General features: G+C 43.6%; 1 protein-coding gene across 2 annotated transcripts in view; it reads left to right on the forward strand.

Annotated features, from left to right (window-relative positions):
* Positions 1 to 21,203, forward strand: part of ATP23 (ATP23 metallopeptidase and ATP synthase assembly factor homolog) — a 54,482-nt gene extending 33,279 nt beyond the window's left edge. Inside the window, exons 4-6 of one of the 2 annotated variants that reach the window (XM_078675500.1) lie at positions 8,407 to 8,544; positions 17,587 to 17,670; positions 18,717 to 21,203. In XM_078675500.1, coding sequence (XP_078531626.1) covers positions 8,407 to 8,544; positions 17,587 to 17,670; positions 18,717 to 18,920 — 426 coding nt within the window. In that variant the 3' untranslated portion in view covers positions 18,921 to 21,203. The remainder of the gene's footprint in view (positions 1 to 8,406; positions 8,545 to 17,586; positions 17,671 to 18,716) is intronic. The other variant, XM_078675510.1, reaches the window with a different exon arrangement.
* The last annotated feature ends 1,628 nt before the right edge of the window (positions 21,204 to 22,831 follow it).

Genomic DNA, 22,831 nt, shown 5'->3' on the forward strand with positions numbered 1-22,831 from the left:
TGACATGCTACCAAGGGAGTGAGCAGGGGTTGTTTTAGGAGTTTACCCCTTTACCCTGACTAGACGCAAAGGTCCCTATTTGGTCAAAGGTACATCTCTACCAACTAGACACCCCCAAATCTAATATAACCCAATTAAATTAGGATAGAAGGTTCTGCATTTGGTTCTTCATCAGCATCTCACAGAATCTCTCCCAGCATCAGCATCTCCCGCTACACAGAGAGCATCCCGAGCTCTACTTACTACCTAACTAAAGCTATCTCAATTATACCTTTTGTTCTTCATGTTCCACCCACTAAAGTTTCAATATCGTAAAAATACGAATTCTAATTGGTCAGGCAAAGCAAAAGATCATCACACCATTCTTACATGTTATTTATTTCAGTTAAACCATTGTTCGTAAATCCATCCCCTTAATTTTTTTAATTAGTTGTATTCCCATCCTCTACATCCTATTCATTTTGAAACATTAATGACACTACGATGAATGGAACATCTCATTGCTGAACTCTGCACCATCCAGTCCCAGGGTAGGACACTGGCGACCTTGGCATCCATTCAACCTCTAAAGTCATCATTCCGGGTTAACTTTCAGTGGTCATGCGCAGTAGTAACATGACTCAGCTTCCTTCAGTCATACATGAGAGGCCCAAATACGCACTAGTAATCAAGTCAAAAGACAGATGTTACTTTCACAAATAAAATGGTCACACTGTATACCATCCATCTCTACTCTATTCCCCTTTACTTATTAATACGTTGCCCTCATTAGCATTAGTCAAATAGCTAGTTTTCGTTTCAGCTAAGCAGATGCCATGCACGCGAGCCTTCAAGACTCCATTTTAGTGCCTCCTGCTCTTGCACAAGAATTTCCTTCCAAGCATTAGCTCGTCATACTGCGTAGATGCAGTTGACTCCTGCGCAGTAAAGATTTCCTCTTTTAGAGCAGGATTAGTCCTTCGTTCATGTTATTTTCGTTAGTAAACACATAAGCAAGCTTCTCTAACCCGTGTATTCATGTGGTGCGTATTAGTTTTACACAAAACAATTTTAATAACTTGTTAGTGAGTTAAAGGAGCGGATTGCTTCCAAGCAAGTCTCTTCTACGAGTCCTTGCTCCATCAACGGCATCCAGGAGAGGCCGAGGCGCCCCCGGCAGAGCCCGGTCTCTGCTGGAAACGCTGAGAAAAGCCCAGTGGGACCGGAGAGCTTCGAGAGTGCGTTTACAGCGACGCCATCTTGGCCACGCTCCCACCCGTGCCTGTTTTTAGGGGTAGGTCCTTGATCCCACTGAGGGTGGGAGCTGAGAGGGAAGGCTACTACGATCCGGCAGGAAACAGAAAAAAAATGTTGCTGGCTCCTGCGTGGCACCAAAAGGAAAGGTTCTCCACGACGGATACCGGTGGGACTGCAGGGGCCTTGGGCATGCCCCTGTGATCCCAGTGACCCCTGCCTCTTGTGGGTGTGTGCTGTAGGACCATGACACCCAGGAAATAAAATGGGCAAAGGACCGCGTTACAAGACCCCATTTGAAAATAAAGGGGCAAAGCTGCCACTGAAATATTCATAGATTTGACCCTGGAGTGCCCCATTATCCGCCACAAGGGGGCTGAAAAGCGAACATTTGGCCTTGTGGTGTGCCAGAAAAAGGGCATAGTCCCCACCGATTTCAAGAAGAGTGTTTGGTGGGCTGCAGGGGGTGCAACATCCCTCCCAGGAATTGTTTTTAGTAGGTTGCCATACTTTTATCATGGGATTGATTTCCTGACCTCTGAAAAAGGTTTATCTTCAGATACTGCTGTTCTCCCTGGCCATAGAGCCACTGGCCGAAACCCTTTGTCAAGGTGGGGAAGAATGGGTAATCCCCATAGGGGATGGCACGCACGCGGATCTCTATATGCTGAAGGTTTGTTGATATTTCACTGAGACATTAGGGAACAGCCTCCCAATAGAAGATGATAGCAGCACAGCTTCACAGCATATGCAGTAGGTCTTCATCCACCCGCCTACACTTAGGGCAGTGAGTGTCCGTGTGTTTGAAGTATTTGTTTATTTCGGATGGTGTAACATAAGCCCTATGCATTATAAAGTATTTATCAGTCAGAATCTGGCGTTTCTGGGGATAAGCTTGGGCCCCTTTAGTATTGGTATTGGTATTGGTATTTATATTTATAGAGCGCAATTATCACCTGAAGGTCTCTAAGCGCTGTAGAAGGAGAGAAAAAAATGTAACCTAGCCTCCCAGCACAGGGACACAGATTAATCCGACCCCCACGCCTCTTGGCAAAGAACCGTTTTCAACTTCTTCCTGAATGGAAGAAGAGCGAGTTCTTTACGCACGATCTCTAGTAGTTTGTTCCATAAAGGGGCGATGGCAGTTGAAAACGCTCTGCCCCCTTTGGTAGCCAGCCTAAAACGCTAACACTTCAGCAGGCAAGCCTCTGAGTACCGAAGAGTCCGAATGGGAGTGTAGAGAGCTAGACGATCTTTTACATACTGTGGGGCTTGGCCGTGAATGGCCTTATGGGCAATGCAAAGGCCCTTAAACTTGGCTCTCTGCCTTACCGGGAGCCAGTTCAGGTGCTGCAAGAGAGGGGTGGCATGTGCTTTCCTGGGCAATTTAAAAATCAGCCTGGCCGCGTCGTTCATAGTAACCTGGAGCCGACTCAGTAATTTCTCCGGAAGGCCGATGTAAAGGGCGTTACCATAGTCCAGGCGAGAAATTATCATCGCTGACATGATCAGTCTAAGAGTGGAGAAACTCAAAACGGGGGCCATCTTGTGGAACTGTCTCATCAGGCCTGTGCAGGCTCCCACTACTGCAGAAACCTGCTGGACATAGACAGATCAGCATCTATTTTAATTCCAAGGCTCTTAACGACCAAGGCTGGGACTGGGCTAACTCCCAGCTCCTGCGGCTAGAAAAGGTTACTCCACGGATTGAGCGTGGTGGCAATGGCGAAGACCTCAGTCTTATCCGGATTGATTTTCAGAAAGTTAGACGTCATCCAGTTGGTAATGAATTTGTGGAAATTATGGGGTCCTTCAAAGCTATTTGTGGCCAAATCTCGCAGGACCTCACGGTCAATTCAAGGAAGGGAGTTACCACCCAGGGTCGCTGGTTTGACGCTACATGTTCGAAAGCTCACAAATCCCTAATGACAGCTCTCAAGGCAAAACCTAGGGTGAGGGCGGATATCGCCATACTGAGAAAGGAATACAAGCAAGCAGTTAAGGCCAGACAGGATAAAATCAAGAACGAAGCCTGGGAGAATTTACTCTGTACGGACGTCCTGCGGGATAGCGGGCAATTCTGGGCCATAATCAACCAGCCCTTTTTCTCCGACTCAACCAATTCCGTCACGGATTGTGTTATCCCGGACGACAAATGGCTGGCTCACTTTAGATCAGTGTATGGAGATACTGACACGGACTGTCAAGGGAGCAACCTGACGGCCCCTGAGGCTCCCTACATACGTTTCAACAGGGTCGAGGTCGAGAAAGCAATATTGGCGACCACCAAGAACAAAGCCCCTGGTCCCGATGGGGTACCAGCCGATTTTTATATACACTCGCCAAAACTTTGTGCGGGAGTCCTGGCCAATGTATTTACTGCTGCCAATGGCAACCCCTTACCATCTACCTGGGTAACCTCCACCATCGTTCCCATTTTTAAGAAGGGCCAGCGGGACGACCCAGGGTGTTATAGGCCCATATCCCTTTTGGACTCTGCAGTTAAGATCCTAGGCAGAGTCCTCTTGGTCAAGCTGAGGGATAGCATTGAAAGCTGCGGGGGACTGGCTGATATCCTGTATGGGTTTAGGGAGAGGAGAGGAACATTAGAGCAGTGCTCCAACTTACACCTGTTGATCTCGAAGTATACGGTGGCCAAGGAGGGGTCATTATTTCTTGCGTTTATGGACCTCTCCTCGGCCTTCGACCTGGTGAACAGGTCTAAGTTGTGGGCCATTCTTCTGAGGATTGGGATCGATGAGGCTTTGGTTAGGTATATGGCTTCACTTCATCAAGAGCTATTTGCAGCTGTCCGTGTTACTAATGAGGGAAGGTTTACGCCCCGTTTCAACTCCATGTGCGGGGTCAGGCAGGGCTGTATACTGGCCCCCCTGCTTTTCACAATTTATATTAATGGCCTGGGTTCTCACCTGGAAGAAGTGGATGGAGCCGTCCCGCGTGCAGGAGTAACTAAGATCCCCGCTCTCCTGTACGCGGACGACGCGGTGCTGATAGCTCGCACTGGCGTCTGTCTCCAACGGCTTCTGGACGCCTTTGGTACCTTCATGGACCATTTGGACTTGAAGATTAACACGAATAAGTCTCACACAATGGTTGTCGGGCGTCACCGAAATAAAGGGACATTTAAAACCTTTAAGTGTAAGGGCGAAGTTGTTACCAGAGTCCCGGCCTTTCCCTACCTGGGGGTGCTTTTTGACGAAAGGGGCTCGTGGGGCCCCCAGGTTAGGGTAAAAAGCCTAGCGGTGGCCAGGTCATCAGCGGCCCTTATGGGCTTTGCACACAGGTTGGGCGCCAGACCGATGGAAGCCCTTTTAAAGGTTTACAACAGCAAATGTATTTCACTGGCAATGTATGGCTCACCCCTGTGGGGCTATGTACACCTTGAACCAATACAGAAGGCTGAAAATAGATTTTTACATTCCCTTTTGTCTGTCCCACAGTCCACACCAACTTTTTCCATACACGCGGAGGTGGGCATGGATTTTGTTACCCATAGACTCAACATGGCACCTTTAATTTTTTGGCTCAAGACGTGGCTCAATAAGGATCTCACCCTTAATCACATGATTATGAATGATGTCATGTCTTTGGACCACTTGAAAAGGGTGCCATGGATGGCCTATCTGAAGAAGTCTTTTGCAGAACTGGGTCGCCCGGAACTCTTCATATCCCCTTCGGGTATTAAGAAACAGGATATTGGCATAGTTAAGAAGCAGTTCATGATTAGGGCAAGAGCGGGGCGCGAGGAAAGGGAACTGCAGAAGCCGGCTGTGAGAAAACATTATCTGTTAGTAAACTCTATTGCACTTGAACCCTACCTTAGTTTTGTCACTAGGCCATTCCATAGGTTCCTCCTGACAAAGTTCATATTTAATCTGATTCAATTTTATCTGGGTAGCTTTAAAACATGGGATAAACCAGTGTTAGCCCCCCTGTACCTGCGATAACTTTTCGGTTCAAGATACCCTGCATTTTGTCGTGTTTTGTGGGGGGTTTTCAGAGCCTAGAAAAAAACATTTGTTACCTGTTTTAAAGGAGGCAGGTTTCTCCCAGGTGAGACCAGCCTTGCTTTACCTTCAATCATTGAGTAACATCGTATCACATTTTGCATGGCAAATTTTTTAGTGGCGGCGGCCAGAACCAAATCACGTAAGACAGTATTGGGCCTTTCCTAATGAGGTTTTTTTTTAAATTAATTTTAAATATTGAAAACTTTTCTACATAGCCAAACAAGAATCGTATCAAAGGTATTCGATTAGTATGATACTGTACAATAGATTTTTATCTGTATATAAATGTTTTTATTTCTTTGTATGATTTTTAACTAAATCGAATAAAGATTTCTTGACTGACTGACTGAATTTGAGGATGTTTTGGGTCTTCACTTGGGAAGCAGATGAATTGTCAATCTGAATGATAAGCTGTGTATCATCCGCCAACTACCCTCGGTCCCTGCTTGACAGACAGAGGTCAGTGTCCCAGTGTTCTCTGAGGGATGTCCGTGTCTGCGCTGCATGTGATCTCAGTGAATCAGCGAACCACTTTGTGAGATGCCTCCTTGTGCATATATAGGATGGTGAGGTTTATTGTGGGCTCTTGTGTTATGTCTCCCTACTGTTCATGTGGCGCCGAGGTCAGTGTTTGTGCTTGTGCTCACTCCCCTGAAACAGGGCTAAATTTGCTTATACCCAATTGCCACATTTAATTTACTCATGTGACCCTTGTAGAGTGGAATACGTATCCCCAAGGCCTGTAAATTAAATGCTAGCAGTGGGCCTGCAGCACCTATTGTGCCGCCAACTTAAGTAGCATTGTAAAACATGTCCCACATTTGCCATTGCATCCTGAATGCAGTTTTAAAGTGCCATTTACTTGGCATTTACACCCCTGTTTCCAAGCCTTATACTTCTTTTTTCTTACATATAATTCACCCCAAGGTATGCCCCAGGTAGCTCATAGGCAGGGTGTTGTGTAGTTAAAAGGTTAGATATGTACTTTTTAAGTTTTACATGTCCTGGTAGGGAAAAACTCCCAAATTCATTTTTCACTACTGTGAAGCCTTCCTCGCTCATTGGAGTTTCCTTATTACATGATACAAGTGTCATTTCTAAATGGTACCACGTAACCATTTCATGTTTTGGTGACTCTGGAATTGGAATTTAAAATCCTTACTAATGGTGAAGTTGGATTTTAAATGACAAATTTTGAAAATGCCACTTTTAGAAAGTTGCCATTTTCCGCCCCTAAGCACTTTTGTGCATGTAGCCTATTTTGGGTCACATGACTGTCATACAATAGAATGATTAGACGTGCCTGGAAGGGCCATCAGCTGACAGGATGGGGAACGTAACTGAGCACAGCCACACCTACAATTGAATAGCGTGTGCTCTGCCATCACACAAAGGGCCTAACAGCCCTGTTTTCCTACTTCAGCCAGCTTGGCAGGGGATTCAATGCACTTCAAAGCCACTGTCTAGAAGCTTCTCACCTTCTACAACCAGGGGACCAGGGGATAAAATAGGGACCTCAGACATCAACTCGTCAGTACACTGCTGGACCTGTGGATACCCTGCCAGGAAGAAGGTCTGCTGTACTGCTCCAAGTTCTTCCACTGAGCTGGACTGATGCTCTTAAGGAACTGCTGGCCTGCTACCCTCTTGCCTTGGGAAGAAGAACTGGACCTGTAACTTCATCTTGAACCCAGAGTGACTCCAACGACTAGTCTGCTGGTTTCCTAATCTGAGCCTTTGGGACATTAAAGGCTATACTTCGCATGAGACCAGCGTCTGGATTGGCTGGAGTGGGCTGGTTTACCGCTCGCTCAGGCACAGGGAGCCTGCAGTCTTTCTCCAACCTGGCTGTATAACACAGCTGGGCTGGAGAAATCTAAGTGCACATTTGTATTTGGCCGGCCTAAGATGGCCAACCAAACTGACATGCACACTTATAAGTGCCTACCGAGCCACACTACTGCTGATGTGACACTTGTCGGCATGGCCCTGCCACTGCCCTAACCTCGGCTATCAAGAAGGTAAGAAGAAAAAAATTATAAATAGTGTTATTATAATTTTATTTTTCAGTGGGGATACGCTCCTCCACCATAGGGGAGGAGCCGCCCCTGGATCACATTAGCACACAGAAGAACCTAGACTTAAAGGATATTAACTTCTTCAAGTACTAGAAATTAATTAGAGAAACACTATAAAAGCAGGGAGAAAGATATTGAAATGTAAGACTTCACATAAAATACTGTTATTACCCGCATTTTTTTAAATTTACTATGATTTGTAAAGCTCCACTTCTCAGTAAGACCCTTCCCGATTACTGTTGGTTAGCAGTTTTCTGCTGGATTCCACACCCTGCACTTCTAGGAACGTACTGCCATGTAAAACAGATTTTTCTCAAAGCCTATAATCTCACATCATATCCAAACCCTTGGCATTTTGTTTTAGTATTGTTGTTCATATTGTTATTATTCTGCCCCACAAGTTATTATATTGCAGATATTTTTCTTGTTAGTCCCATCAAGCTGTCTCCCCCACTGTCCCCTTTGACCATCTTTTCCCATCATCATGCTGCCCTTGTCCAGTGAACAGACCAAAGGGCCCTTCACTGGCCCATAGCTCTAAAGATTTCGTGGGGCTGGAGCAGATAATTAACATGGCTGAGTGTTCCTCATAAGGGATTAATACTTTTAACTCCACTAGTTTTCCCAAAGACTGGCCTGTTAGAAAAGGTCTGAATTTTCATCAGGGCAAGCCTCTCCTGCAAGGGACCAAGTCACCAAGAATGTTATTATGTTCAGATACATTCATGCCCTTTAGAATGACTTGCCTTGTCCAGACTTATTTTTAAAATGTCCATCCAGACCCATGCTTTCTAATTCAATGACCCTCATGCCTCTCATGCTTGATACCGAGTGTACAAAGTACACTGAGCGTACTATCTATACTTTGCAACTCCCACCTTCACATTTTGGATTTTGTACCCTTGCACAGTGTTATGGCTATGTGTCATCTGTTTTACCCTCGGTGCATCAACTATGTTCAAGATAACAAGCAACACAATAAGAGTACATTTAATGTGCGCTGTTTGGGGTTTTTAAGTAGGCAAACAAAATAATCAGATGTGTATTTCTTTAATTTTTAATAGATCGTATTATGCCAAAACAACATTCACGGGCAGTCTCACATGAACAGAGTGGTAACGCATGAGCTGATACATGCTTTTGACCATTGTCGAGCACATGTGGATTGGTTCGACAATGTGAAACACCTTGCCTGCTCAGAGGTAGGTTTGCTGTGTAATGGGATAGATTTATACATTTCTGTGTGGAGTGAAACGTGACATTTTATGGATTAAAGATTAAATCTAGTATGTAAATTGTCAGCTTGAAAACGAATAATGGTCCTAGTTATTCTTAGGAAAAATAGATTGTACCTTTGCCCCAACCTCCTAAATGTGGCGTAAAAGGACGTTTTTCACTTTTCACAAGATGTCCCATTTTGAATGTCCTAAATTCGTATATTATGTTTATGTCTGCACATTCTTTGGCAGAACGTTTACTTTGTGCTGCAAGACTGTCTCTTACCTTTCTGAAATTGTGGTACGTAGCTTCTTCTATATTGTGATATTACTGAATACAATGTTGTAGGGGGAAACAAGAACACCGCATTTTTAAGTTTAGCAAGCAAATATAATGGTGGGTTCTCTCGGGCAATAGCCTAATGTATTTAGGAAGAGGGGACCCTATTTGCGTATTCTTCGGCACTTGGAGTTTTCCATTAACCAACCCTTTTCTTCTCTGCACTACCCCGAGAAGGTTTGGATTATCATTACAATTGTGGATACTTTTATGGATATTGTCCACATCTGAATTTGCAGGAAGACTACTGATGTTAAAGAGCCTTGGATTTCTACCACATATATATTGATATGTGGCTCATTAGACTGGATTCAAAATAAGTGTTACCACTTTCCTGTTGTATTAATAAAGTCCTAAAACCTGATGTTCTCATCTGCCATCTGTGCCTGTTCATATCAGCTACAGAAATGTTTCTTTATATGTGATTATAGTTCTGGGCTCCTTAAGGTTTGAATACAGAAGATGATTCGGAATGTTGCCAATTGAGCTCAAAAACCTATCCACATCGTGCTACAGGAATCTTGCCCAATACACCTTTATACACCACTTTTGTTTATCTCTCAGATAGTCTGGGTTCTGCCACTAAACCAACCATAGGGTCTGAAAAGGGGAAATTGACCTTTGCACCTTAAGGTAATGATCTATAATACAATGTGTAATCAAAAAGAACTAGGCTGATTATGTGGTTCAGGACTGTATGAGGAAGGGGAGGAACCGTTTTCTTTCCTTATGAAGCCCTCACCCACCAACCTAGTTGGTGGCATGCTTAATCATCGGGCCCACACACTGACACCGACTGACACCGAGTGTGTCCCGGATGTGCTTAACGCCTGTATTACAGCGGAGAAGGTATGTTACTGAGTGTGCATTGAAAAGTGAAGTGAAGGTGATAGGTTAAAAACTATTCAGTGGTCCCAGTACCCAGGGGGTATCTTTAATATCTGGGCCTCTGATAGTAATAAAAGCAAGGCTAAGGATGTAGTTGCAGTATTCATTATGAACTCCTGCATCCGGTGGGTGGTCTACATGTTTCAGCCAGGCCTTTCTGTAATTCTGGCTTTCCTCAGGACCGTAAAATATGTGAAGGTGAGATCTATACTTAAAGTGAGTGTGTGATCTAAAATGTGTTGCATGCGCTAAGGTGCCATACGTGTTGGAGGGGGATTCCCTCTCCAAGCATAAGCTTTCGATTTGAAGCGAATGCCCCTATGGATGTTTCCGGCAGAGGTGTAGATCTCACCTTCACATATTTTACGGTATATAATCCAACCCACACTGAGAAACAATACTTCTTTCTCATGGTTTGATTGCAAAAGGATCCTCTATTGGCCTTTCTTGGATAGGAATTATAAAACACTGTAAGCCACCGTCTCTACCTAACTATAAAAACTGCTTGTAGCAGCTTACTAGCTCGGATTGATGTAAAGACCTCCTCACCTTTTAAACTGTGGTTTTGACAAAGGACAATAATGACTTTGGTGCCTTGCTCTGGAACCAACTCCTTGCTCAGATACACCTACTCTGTCCGTCGTTATTCTCCTGTTTCAGAAGAAAACGGAGCTTAGGCTATCACATGTGGCTTTATGCAAACTTGGCAAAGCACAATAGTTCACTGGATTTTTTGGCACTGGGTTTTACAGTAGCCATCGCAGCTTTCACATGTTGATAGGCTCCTTACGATTCAGAAACAAATGCAGGAGTCTCAGAGATGTTGGTCCTCTGTACCCTCTTTTGCTGCCTGTCAAAGGCATTTTGAGATCATTAGGCATCTAGCAGCCGGTTGAGTGATCTAATTTACTGTAGTGTGATCTTAACTCGTGGAGTAGGTTGCAGATATTGCAGAAAGGCCTTTAGCAGACAAACCTCCAGTTCTTTTTTTAACTGGCTGGATTGTGTCTTGCACCTTTGACTGTCTGCATCCCAGTGGCGTTCTTCCAGGAGACCTTATTGCTAAAATTTGAGATCGTATCTTTGTCTTTCCAGGCACATTTCTTTCTGAACATGAACTGTAGCTCATCAGTGTGCCTCTTTGACTGTTAGTCTAGACGTAAGTTTGACCTCAGATGTACGGTTTGGTTAAGGTTTCCTTTCCTGTCTGATATCTTGAAATTAACCATGGCTCATTATGTCGCCTTTGCCCCATACTTTGTTTTTTGAGGACATGTTCTTGTATGCAGTAAACCTTAAGGATCCCAACAATGGCATAGGGAGAAATTATGGTTTTAATCAAAAAGAGACTAGCTCAAATTATTTTAAGGGGGGGGGGGGGGGAAAGACTCTGGTATGTTTTGTCACGGAGTGTGAACACCTGGCAAGTGTGTTCATAAAGCCCTCACCCACCAACCTAGTTGGTGGCATGCTTCATCATCGGGCCCACCCAGTGGCACCTAGCGTGCCCCGGGTGTGCTTCAACGCCTGACTACAGCGGAGCTGGTATATTACTGAGTGTGCGGTGAAGATAGTTAAGGAAGTGATGTTAAAACGGCTGAACGGTGGTCCCAGTACCCGAGGGTAAAATTAGACTTTAATACCTGGGCCTCCGTCAGCGGTTAAAAATAAGGCAGGGGGATGTAAGGGGCGAGTTACGACCTCTCACATCCAGTGGGTCAATATGTTTCAGCCAGTGCCTTATGACTAGACTGGCTTTCTTCAGGACCTAAATAAAAAAGGTGAGTGCAAGTAAACTAGGGGGGGTGTAGGAAAGACTATGTGTCTACACGCCCTAAAGTGTATCTATGTGTGAGAGGGGGATTCCCTTCTCAAGACCACCTGTACATGTAACATGGATGGACAAAGGACAAGACATACATGGAAGAAATAGAGTCATTAGGATGTACAGTTTGGCGCACATCTGATGCCGTCACTATAGCGAGTGTTGGTGGGCTATAGGCGGCTATGGTGCGATGGTATTGGTGGTACCATCACAGTGGGAATCGCACTGATAACTCGAGAGTGAGGTGATTAAGAGACGGAGAAAAACAAGGTGCATTAGTGAACTACGGCGCAAGAATGGGCTCTTACGCTAGTTTTTGCTCAGTCTGACCTCAAGGTTGGGAGGTGGCAAAGGCTTGACCCTAGGGGGACAAACATTCACCAAGCTAATTAGGGAGACCTGTTAGGGAAGAAAATAGCGCTTACCAGGAGTCGTGGTGGTTGTGTCTCGTACTTACAGCATTTCTGGGTAGAGCCTGCTCTGGACCTGTAGTGCCTCCTTCGCATACCGGTGGGGAATGAGCGTTTTCCCAGGTCTTAAGTAGTCTGGTTGATTGGGTAATTGGGTGCACCTGTGGTATGGGAAGCAATGGTGGAAAGACTAGGAGACCTGAGTCATGGTGCCTAGAGTGAGCGTGGGCGCCTTAGAAGCGCGCGCGTTCTAGTGTTATGTCGCGCTACGAGGCATCGTTGTGGGCGTTGTCCCTCTGGGTAACCTCCTAGACGCAAGTGTATGAAGTCAGCGCATGCGCATTGGGCCCGCGAACCACTTGCACTACCTTCCAGGCGGTTCCCCGGTGTAGCCTCCCTCCCGGGCCCAATGCGCATGCGCTGACTTCATACACTAGCGTCTAGGAGGTTACCCAGAGGGACAACGCCCACAACGATGCCTCGTAGCGCAACATAACGCTAGAACGCGCGCGCTTCTAAGGCGCCCACGCTCACTCTAGGCACCATGACTCAGGTCTCCTAGTCTTTCCACCATTGCTTCCCATACCACAGGTGCACCCAATTACCCAATCAACCAGACTACTTAAGACCTGGGAAAACGCTCATTCCCCACCGGTATGCGAAGGAGGCACTACAGGTCCAGAGCAGGCTCTACCCAGAAATGCTGTAAGTACGAGACACAACCACCACGACTCCTGGTAAGCGCTATTTTCTTCCCTAACAGGTCTCCCTAATTAGCTTGGTGAATGTTTGTCCCCCTAGGGTCAAGCCTTTGCCACCTCCCAACCTTGAGGTCAGACTGAGCAAAAACTAGCGTAAGAGCCCATTCTTGCGCCGTAGTTCACTAATGCACCTTGTTTTTCTCCGTCTCTTAATCACCTCACTCTCTAGTTATCAGTGCGTTTCCCACTGTGATGGTACCACCAATACCATCGCACCATAGCCGCCTATAGCCCACCAACACTCGCTATAGTGACGGCATCAGATGTGCGCCAAACTGTACATCCTAATGACTCTATTTCTTCCATGTATGTCTTGTCCTTTGTCCATCCATGTTACATGTACAGGTGGTCTTGAGAAGGGAATCCCCCTCTCACACATAGATACACTTTAGGGCGTGTAGACACATAGTCTTTCCTACACCCCCCCTAGTTTACTTGCACTCACCTTTTTTATTTAGGTCCTGAAGAAAGCCAGTCTAGTCATAAGGCACTGGCTGAAACATGTTGACCCACTGGATGTGAGAGGTCGTAACTCGCCCCTTACATCCCCCTGCCTTATTTTTAACCGCTGACGGAGGCCCAGGTATTAAAGTCTAATTTTACCCTCGGGTACTGGGACCACCGTTCAGCCGTTTTAACATCACTTCCTTAACTATCTTCACCTGTGTTGTGGTTAATGTTACTGTCCCTTTAATGGAACACCACCAGCCTTGTCTTCTTGACATCACTATGAGAATGTTATGTTTTCTACTAAGTGTCAGTTGCTGTAGACTGCTGTTGATGGTTGTACTAATAAAGCTCCTTCTACAAAGTATCCTGATTTTGAGCATTTATCACTGGCGACGAGGGTCAAGGCTTGATTGGGGACAAGCGCCTACAACCATCAACTCCCCTACCTTTGGATTTCGTTTTGGACTTTGAACATTGAATTTTTTCAAATTTTCGTTTTTTTTGGAACATTGGATCGTACTTTGGACATTGGATCTCTTCACATATTGGATTTGCTTTGGTCAAATTGGATTGATATTTATTTGTCATTTCATGGTCATCAATTTTTCCTCACCTGCACCTTTTTGGACACATTTTGGCTGACTATTGTAGACCTTCTTGATCTACACGACTTTAGAAATTGCGCTGGAAATTGTACTACCTTGCTTGCAGCATTCCTTCCTGTTTCTTCTTCTTCTCAGATAGATTTAGTGTCTGGAACTGAGAAGTATTTTACTGATTATCCCAAAGTTTTTGCTGACACCTTGGGGTGTTTGAAGGGTTTTGAACACAGAATAATCCTCAAAAAATCTGCCAAACCATGTGTGCACAAAGTGAGAAAAGTACCCAACATGATGCTTGAGCCACTTAAGAGTGAAATTGAAAGATTGTTGAATTTAAAGATCATCGAAGAAATCGAGTCCTCTGAATGGTTGAGTCCAGTGGTTCTGGCACCCAAGGATGGTGGGAAGTCAATTAGGATGTGTGTGGATTTGCGCGGACTGAATGAGTGGATTTGGGTAGATCGACAACCATTACCTAACATAGCTGAGAGCATTAGCATATTGAAGGGTGCGAAAGTATTTAGTGTACTCGATCTATCTTCAGCTTATCATCAAGTTGTTCTGCATAAAGATTGCAGGCACTTAACATCTTTTGTCACGCCATTGGGTGCCTACCAGTTTTTGCGAATGCCGTTTGGTTTAGCTTCGGCTGCTGCGTGTTTTCAAAGAGTGATGAAGATGGTTTTGGGTAGTCTATCTAATGTCATGTTCTTTCAGGACGATATATTGATATATGGGGTGGATGAGGGAGAACATGACAGAGTTTTGAGATCTGTTTTGAACAAGTTAGATGAAAGTGGTCTCACTGTAAAGAAAGAGAAATGTCGCATCGGTTTAAATTCGGTCACATATTTGGGACATGTTATATCTGGAAATGGAATTCAGCCAAAACTAGAGTTAGCTGAGAGTATTGTAGGAGCACCGACTCCTGTGGATAAAGACCAGGTTAAGTCATTTCTAGGCATGGCGGAATTTTATTCAAAATTCGTTAAAGACTTTGCCAGTCTGGTTGAGCCCATTAGATCTCTTTTAAAGAAGGGTGCACATTTTTCATGGTCTGCTGACTGTGAAAAGGCTTTTGAATTGGTAAAAAGAGAGATTGGTAAGATGCCTACTTTGGGTCATTTTGACTCGAAGCTTAAGACTATTCTCACAACTGACGCCAGCCTTAAGGGTTTAGGTGCTGTACTCTCTCAGGTTGTAAATGGTGAAGAAGTAGTTGTTGCTTTCGCCTCTAGAGCCTTAAGAGAAGCTGAATTTAATTATTCTTGTATAGAAAGAGAAGCGTTGGCAGTATTTTGGTCTGTGTTGCATTTTAAGTTTTATTTGTGGGGGATTCCCTTTCTAATAAAATCTGATCACCGTCCTCTAGTTCAAATTTTTTCATGTCATCAAAGTGATCATATGACACCTAGATTGAAAAGATGGAGTGAAGGGCTGCAGGAATTTAACTTTAAAGTGCACTATATTCCTGGGACGAACAACAAACCTGCCGATTGTCTTTCTCGTCTTCCAATTGTAAGGGATGGTGTCACAGAAGGTGTTTGTATAAATTGGATCTTGGAACCTAGCATTTCCAAAGAGGAATGGTCACGCTGTGTAGCTAATGACGTTGGTTTTCAGTTACTCAAAGATGTAATCAGAGATGGATGGCCAAGCTATGACGTTCTTGAGGTTGTCTTGAAGCCTTTTTGGACAGTAAGAGATGATCTAACCTTCATTCAGGATAATTTGATGAGAGGTGACAGGGTGGTACCTCCAAGTGATTTGAGAGAGAGAGTCATCAATTTAGCTCATGAAGGGCATTTAGGCAGGAACCTTACGAAGGCTCGCATCAGAGAGAAGTACTGGTGGCCCAGTATGGATAGTATGGTGGAGTCAGTTGTCAAGGATTGTCATTTGTGTGCTGTCAATGACAAATCACGAACCACTACTCAATCTCCCCTGTCACCGATTGAAGTTCCTGTTGCCGTGTGGACTAAAGTGGGTCTGGACATTGCAGGTCCGTTTGAGCTCATGCCTGCACATGAGAGATTTGTTGTTTTACTTGTTGATTTTACATCCAAATGGGTTGTTTCCAAATGTATGAGTGTTGTAAATTCTAGAACAGTGATTGAATTTTTGAAAGAAGTTTTTATGTCAGAGGGCATTCCTAAATTCCTGCTCACTGACAATGGGGTGCAATTCACCTCCAGGGAGATGGATGATTTCTTGAAAAATCTTGGTGTCATTCATCAGAAAACAGCCCTATACTCTCCACAAGCTAATGGTCTCACGGAGAGAATGAATAGAGTTGTGAAGAGTTGTGCACAAAGAGCTTTGGAATCCAAAGTTTCTTTTAGCAGTGTCTTGAGGGAAACTTGGTGGGCACACCGCACGACTCCAAATGCTGTAATGCAAAGATCACCTTTCGAAGCTTTGAGGGGTAGGTTGGCATGTTCAAAACTCAATCCTACTTGGCTTCCTGAGAAGGGTCGTGATGACACTGTTGAAAGTGAAGTGAGAAGGAGGGAGGCGTTGAGAAATTATCAGCAAAAGTATAAGCAACGCTATGACGTTAAGATGCATGTCAAACTTAGGAAGTGGAATGTTGGTGATTCTGTGCTGGTGAAAAAACCTAAGTGTGGTCTTAAAGGTACTTCAAACTTCACTGGGCCTTTCACCATTATTTCCATCAGGAAGAATGTTGTCACCTTAGACAATGGATGTACTTGGAATATGTCCAAATTGGCCAAGTGCGATGCTGCCAAGTTCCATTCCACCGGCAGTTTCAATTCTTCTTGCACTCCTAGTGTTTCTCCTTCTCCTAGTTTTCAAAGAACTGTATCCAGGAGGGCTTCACACCTTCCTCGCAGATTCGATGATTATATAATGTCTTAAGTATTGTTTACTTTAATTCCTTTTAAATTTATTGATTGGTTGGGGGATGTGTTGTGGTTAATGTTACTGTCCCTTTAATGGAACACCACCAGCCTTGTCTTCTTGACATCACTATGAGAATGTTATGTTTTCTACTAAGTGTCAGTTGCTGTAGACTGCTGTTGATGGTTGTACTAATAAAGCTCCTTCTACAAAGTATCCTGATTTTGAGCTTTTATCAACCGCACACTCAGTAATATACCAGCTCCGCTGTAGTCAGGCGTTGAAGCACACCCGGGGCACGCTAGGTGCCACTGGGTGGGCCCGATGATGAAGCATGCCACCAACTAGGTTGGTGGGTGAGGGCTTTATGAACACACTTGCCAGGTGTTCACACTCCGTGACAAAACATACCAGAGTCTTTCCCCCCCCCCCCCCCCTTAAAATAATTTGAGCTAGTCTCTTTTTGATTAAAACCATATATTAACCGGGGACATGGACTAGCTATCTGGTCCTACCTCTCTCTCTTGATTACGCATCATAGGGAGAAATTATGCACCACAAAAATGTAAGACGTCCTGATTGTATTCTCCTTACTTTACCAGCATTCTTTCTTGTTCATTAGAAGGCAAGGTTGTTGGAAATAATGGTGAAGAACAGTTGGTTTTAGTAGCATACAGCAGGTCTTTCGTCTTCCATCCTAGATGTTTTACGCCACCGACTCTATCTTTCACCTCTACCAATAAATCTTTTCACTATTTTCGCTTTTTTTAACCAAAACATACAGCTGGACATCAATAAATTAAAAAAATCGGGACTGTTAAAATATTTGTTATAAAGCAGTGGGTGTTTCTTTTCTAGCAGGCTAATGTGCCACTCTTACTTTCCACAGATTCGTGCTGCAAATCTCAGTGGAGACTGCTCACTTATGAGTGAGGTGTCCAGGTTTAAATTTGGCTTAAAAGGGCACCATCAGGTTGGTATATGTTTACCCTTACACTAATTAATTCCTTAAAACGGTTTTAAATATAGATCTTTTGTTTTATATCGTCAGGCAGTTTGCATAAGTAATATGTAAAAGCGCTTGTTAAAACAACTTATATTGAACATGTAGTCAATTACCAGATTTTTGCACTTTCTCAAATTGAAGACATCAAATATGTTTATAAACGTTTGCCCGCTACGCAGAAGTGTGCTTGCCTTTTGCATAGTTTTTCCAAGTTATGGGATTAGTTAAACCTGCATACCATCCAGTAACGATAGTGCACAAAACCGAATTTCTGATCGATCTCACAATAATTGTGATAGTTTTACCTGCTACTGCTCTTCCCCTAAATGTTGCACCTGCTCGAAGATGCAATTGAAACTCTTGAAACGTTAAGCAACTTGCATGATTTGAGAAGATATTACAATCCAGACACATTTGTATTTCTTCTTTTAATTAACAACGAAGACTGATGTTGCTGGAATGTCCTTTGGCACACAGTGACTGAATCTGACAGAGGTCGGTGCAGTTTGGGGGGGAAAGGGGGAGTCTAGGGCATCTTTTCTCCCATCTCCAGAATCTATGAAAAAGCTCGCCCCTCCCTCCCAATCTCTGTTTACTTCCTTCAAGACTTGGTATGGCATTGCTGTACAAGGTATGTGCAGTTTAGACTTTCAGAAACCCACCCTTCTGCTTTGGACAGCAAACTAGAGTTTAACAACGTGACCCGGCACAAAAATTTTTTACCTTCCAAGCCTAGACTTTAGATAAATCCCGCCTGGGCCTTTCAAGGTATAAGCTCTCTCAGCTGGTTTTACAAGGATGGTCACTCTCGCAGACTGTTGCGGATGAAACCTTGATGAGGCATATTGGCACCACTTGCACTCTTCCTGCAGCTGTGCTCTCGGAGCCAGTAGTACAATCATTGTACCTGTTTGACCCGAATGTACGCAGTGTTGAGAGCTGGGAATTTGCCTCCCAATCCCGCGAGCTATAATTCACTGAATTGTGTGTGCTTCTCTTTCTCTGCTGCTCAGGTGTGCGTGCGAGACCGAGCCCTCCGATCCATTTTGGCCGTTCGAAAGGTGAGCAGGGAAACTGCAGAAAGAGCCGTGAATGAGGTCTTTGACTCCTGCTTCAGTGATCACGAGCCCTTCGGGAGGATCCCGCACAACAAACATGATGCCAAATATGCGTACAGAGAGTTCCAGAACCGCGACCGATACTATGGAAATCTATGAGGAGGTCGCTGTACGCGGTGCAAGAACTTTGAAGCCGACAGCCTCGCGCTGACCCCTCTTCAACGGACCGTGGTCAGAAGCTGAATGACCCATTCGAACTGAATGTTCAAAACCCGTATGGACGAAAGAGAAGAAAGGGAAATTATCTTTTGAACTCTGAGTGCCACAAATACATTTTATCGCCACTCTGTACAACCTTGAAACCTGATGGCCGAAGTGCATTACAGGCCAGTAGCACCGAAGTTGGGCTTGTAATTTGTAATGTGAGCAAAGCATTAATTGATTAAGACTATACAGAGTGTTGGCATCTGATTACACTTTAATTGTTGCAGGTTATTCCCGTCACTTTTAATACACAACTAAGCAAGCAAAACTGAATAGTTCCCTCCCTTTAGTTATTGGGAAGAGCAGTCTTCCCTCTTGGGATTTACATTAGACACTTCGTCAGATCTGGACTTTCAAATGACACATTCATTTCTAAGCATTTTCTGCTTTTGTAAAATTCATCCCCTTTTGGAAGGATAGCTGCACCACTGTGTTTTCCCCTGCACACGTTTTCCCAGTAAATATCGAAGGAATTTTAATCGTGCAAAAGTGTTCGGATTAGGGGAAACGTCTGTGAAAATCAGTGCTCCAACTCCAGTTCCTGTGGTTAACCTTCATTCCCTGGAAACCCCTAATCGATGGAATTTCACACCCTGTAAATACCGTACATTGTGGTTTCCATGCAAATACCTCTTAACCCCTATAGGGGGCTGTGTATTTTTTCATTTTCACAGACAATACTGTCGGTAGTACTGTGTAATTTCTACTGCTTGTTACCCTTTAGGATTCATGTTGAGAAGTGTATAATTGGAAAATTCCAGTATGACTGATGTCAATTAAAATGTTTCCATACGGTTAAATAAAAGATGTAGGGCCCAATGAATTCACTAGCAAACGTATGGACATATTTCCAAATAAACTGTGTAGCAGTTGTAATCCTTACATTATCCGTAAATCTCTTTTCTATGAAATCTGTTTACGTTCATCCTCCAAAATCAGCATTCTCTTTGGCACAAGCGATCTTTCAATTTTATGCTCACAGTGGCCATAATAGGTGTGCAAAATAGAGTCCATGAGGTTAGTTTTCAAGCATCCTTGAAAGCAGTTTTTAAGTGATGAGTTCAGAACGGTTTGATTGTGCCACAAAATGAACATGTTGTGGTACCAGTGTGACGGTTTAGTATACCAGTGCATTGGTCGCAGTGGGGTCGGTCACAGGGTGGAATCCCACTCATCCTTTCATCATTTTGATGGCGATAAAACGAGCAGCATTGATTCAGGTAATACTTTATAAGGGAAATGGACCTGCTTTGGCAGTAAATCTGTCACATATATAAAATATGTGATCAGGTGTGCATATCCGAAGATGGCCCCAATTGCAAGTAAGGTGTATTTAGGTGTGGAGACCCTGGGTGGCTGAAACTTGTGTTTCAGTCGGTATCTCTGCTCCGAAGTCGGTTCTTTCAGAGTTGATCCACACAAAAAGGAGATACACCTATGCAGACCAATGTTCTTTCAGGAGTTTAACACTCCGAGGAGGTGGTAAATATAAGTGGCATGGTGGGTGTGTGGCAGGGGTGGAGGTAAGTGAAGTAGGGAAGGTCTCCATAGGAAGGCAAGGCTGTCGCCTGACAGAAGGGTAGTTTGCCATAGAAGTGGGGTGAACTGGCCAGGCTGCAATTGTAGCCAAAGCCTTACGCTATTTTACCAGCTGGATTTTCCACTGGGTAAAACCAGATACAGTGTTCCTGCAACTGGGAAATTCAAGCGCAAGAAAACTGGGCCTGTTCTAATTGAGAAGAATAGTATCCCACCCGGGGTCTACTGCTCCAATTAACTTGCAATAAGACCGTATGCAACTTAATACATTTTGTCTGGTTATCAATGCCATTGATTGGAATTCTGAAATAAGTTAAGTATTTTTTATGTAACATTTCGAATTGAAATTATGCTCGAATTCTTTACGTGGATTATAAAAATGTGAACTTTTCACCAAAATAATGTGGTGTGTGTGTGTATATGTGTGTGTGTGTGTATACATATATATATATATATATATATATATATATATATATATATATATATACATTTTAGTACAAATAATGGGATGCGGATAATTCTTAGTTTACATGAAAGTTTTCAATGACAATAAAGAAGTAAGATTTATGAAACAGCAATGATGGACAGACAAACCCTTGTTAAAAGTAATGAAAAATAAATCCAAATTTCCAATTCTGCATTTTATTGCTTTGTGAAATTTAATCTCTGTGTACTGGGAAAACGGATTTTGGTCAGTGGATTTACTGAACCTTTTGTAATCTATGTTTTTTGTCTGAGAATTTATCAATTTGTCCAGTGTTCACTACCTTTTCGCAAAGAATTAGCATTACATGATGTGATTTTACGTTCTTTTCTGTTCATAGATTTAAACATCTTAATAAAAAATGCCTGGATCAACCTAAAAGAACGATTATTTTTCCAAAGTGCCTGATATAGAACATTTTACAGAATTTTTGTTCTATATCTTCAACTCACTTTTATTTAATATGGTTTCTCGGGGACTCGCTATCAAGCATCATAGGGTATACTTTCAAGTCATGTGCCTTAATCCACTGGTGGCTTCTGGTTTTTGTGATGGGGTCTTGGCAAGGTCTGTTGAAGAAGGTTGCCACCCTGCTGTTTTGAAGTGCTGAGAGATTGATTTTTCTTTTTTCAACTCTTTAAGGCTCCCATGTGAGCATCACCGTCTTCCTCTAGTGTTGTTTTTTGTCCTCCTCCCTTCTACTTCTCACCTATCAGTTCTCCTTTGAACCTGTTCATGCCAGATCTGCCTCTTCCTCCGTTTCGCTTTCACATTTACCTTCAGGTCCAGCTCTTATGTACACAGACGGCACCAGGCTCCCACTCACTGTCTTGAGATATGGAGACGGAAGGGAGAAGGAAGTGATCCAGAGGGTTATCAGAAACAGGTAATCTAACACAACATACTCACCTGGGCCCATAAATCAATTCATAACACACTGGCAATAACTGCTGGGGTCATGTTTTTGTAATTCTCTAGATTAGTTCTCTTTAGTCCCCAACTAATCTTTCACTGATCAAAAGTTCTTTCCTCTGGTCAATGGCCCGGTATTTGGAACTAGTTGATGGTGATTAAGGATCACAGGGTCGGGATGTCTTTTAAATTTTTATCTTAGATTAAATTCATGTGAACCACTTACATAGTACAGAATAAACTCCTTCTCTCACCGGAAGGAAGATTCTAATAATCAAATTTGTATTCAATTATGCTTGGCAATGACACTGCATGAAAGAGAGATGATAGAGAGAAAAACACATATACAGATATAGATTTAATTACCAAGAACTAATATGGTGTGGAAACCAACTCCCAGGCCTAGGAATTGGAAAGGGTCCCCCAGGAAAGGTCTGGCGAACAAAGATTTCAGGACAGGAATCAGGACAGGATAGACTACCTCTCTATCACCGACGCTTGCGTAGCACCCCTCTCTGACACTCTCTTCCTCCTCGAGATTCTTCTGTGATCTTTTAAATTAATTTGCTAAGGATAATTAGTTCAGTAATTCGATTCTTCTTCAGCATCTCAGTCTGGGACATCTCTGTGCTCTCGGACTGCATCCCGGTCTCTAACTAACTAACTAATGCTACCTCAATTGAACCTTTCTGTATACTTGTACCATCCACTAATGTTTCAAATTTATAAAACTCTTAACTCTGATTGGGCAGGCAAGGGCAGTTGATCATCACACCATGCTTATTTTCTAATATTTTCTTTCAGCTCTTTGTTTAAAATCCCACCCCTTAAGTTTTATACATCAATCTTTATTCCCACACGTATTCCAAAT

The sequence above is a fragment of the Lissotriton helveticus genome, chromosome 1_1, assembly GCF_964261635.1.
Source record: "Lissotriton helveticus chromosome 1_1, aLisHel1.1, whole genome shotgun sequence".
Lineage (NCBI taxonomy): Eukaryota > Metazoa > Chordata > Amphibia > Caudata > Salamandridae > Lissotriton > Lissotriton helveticus.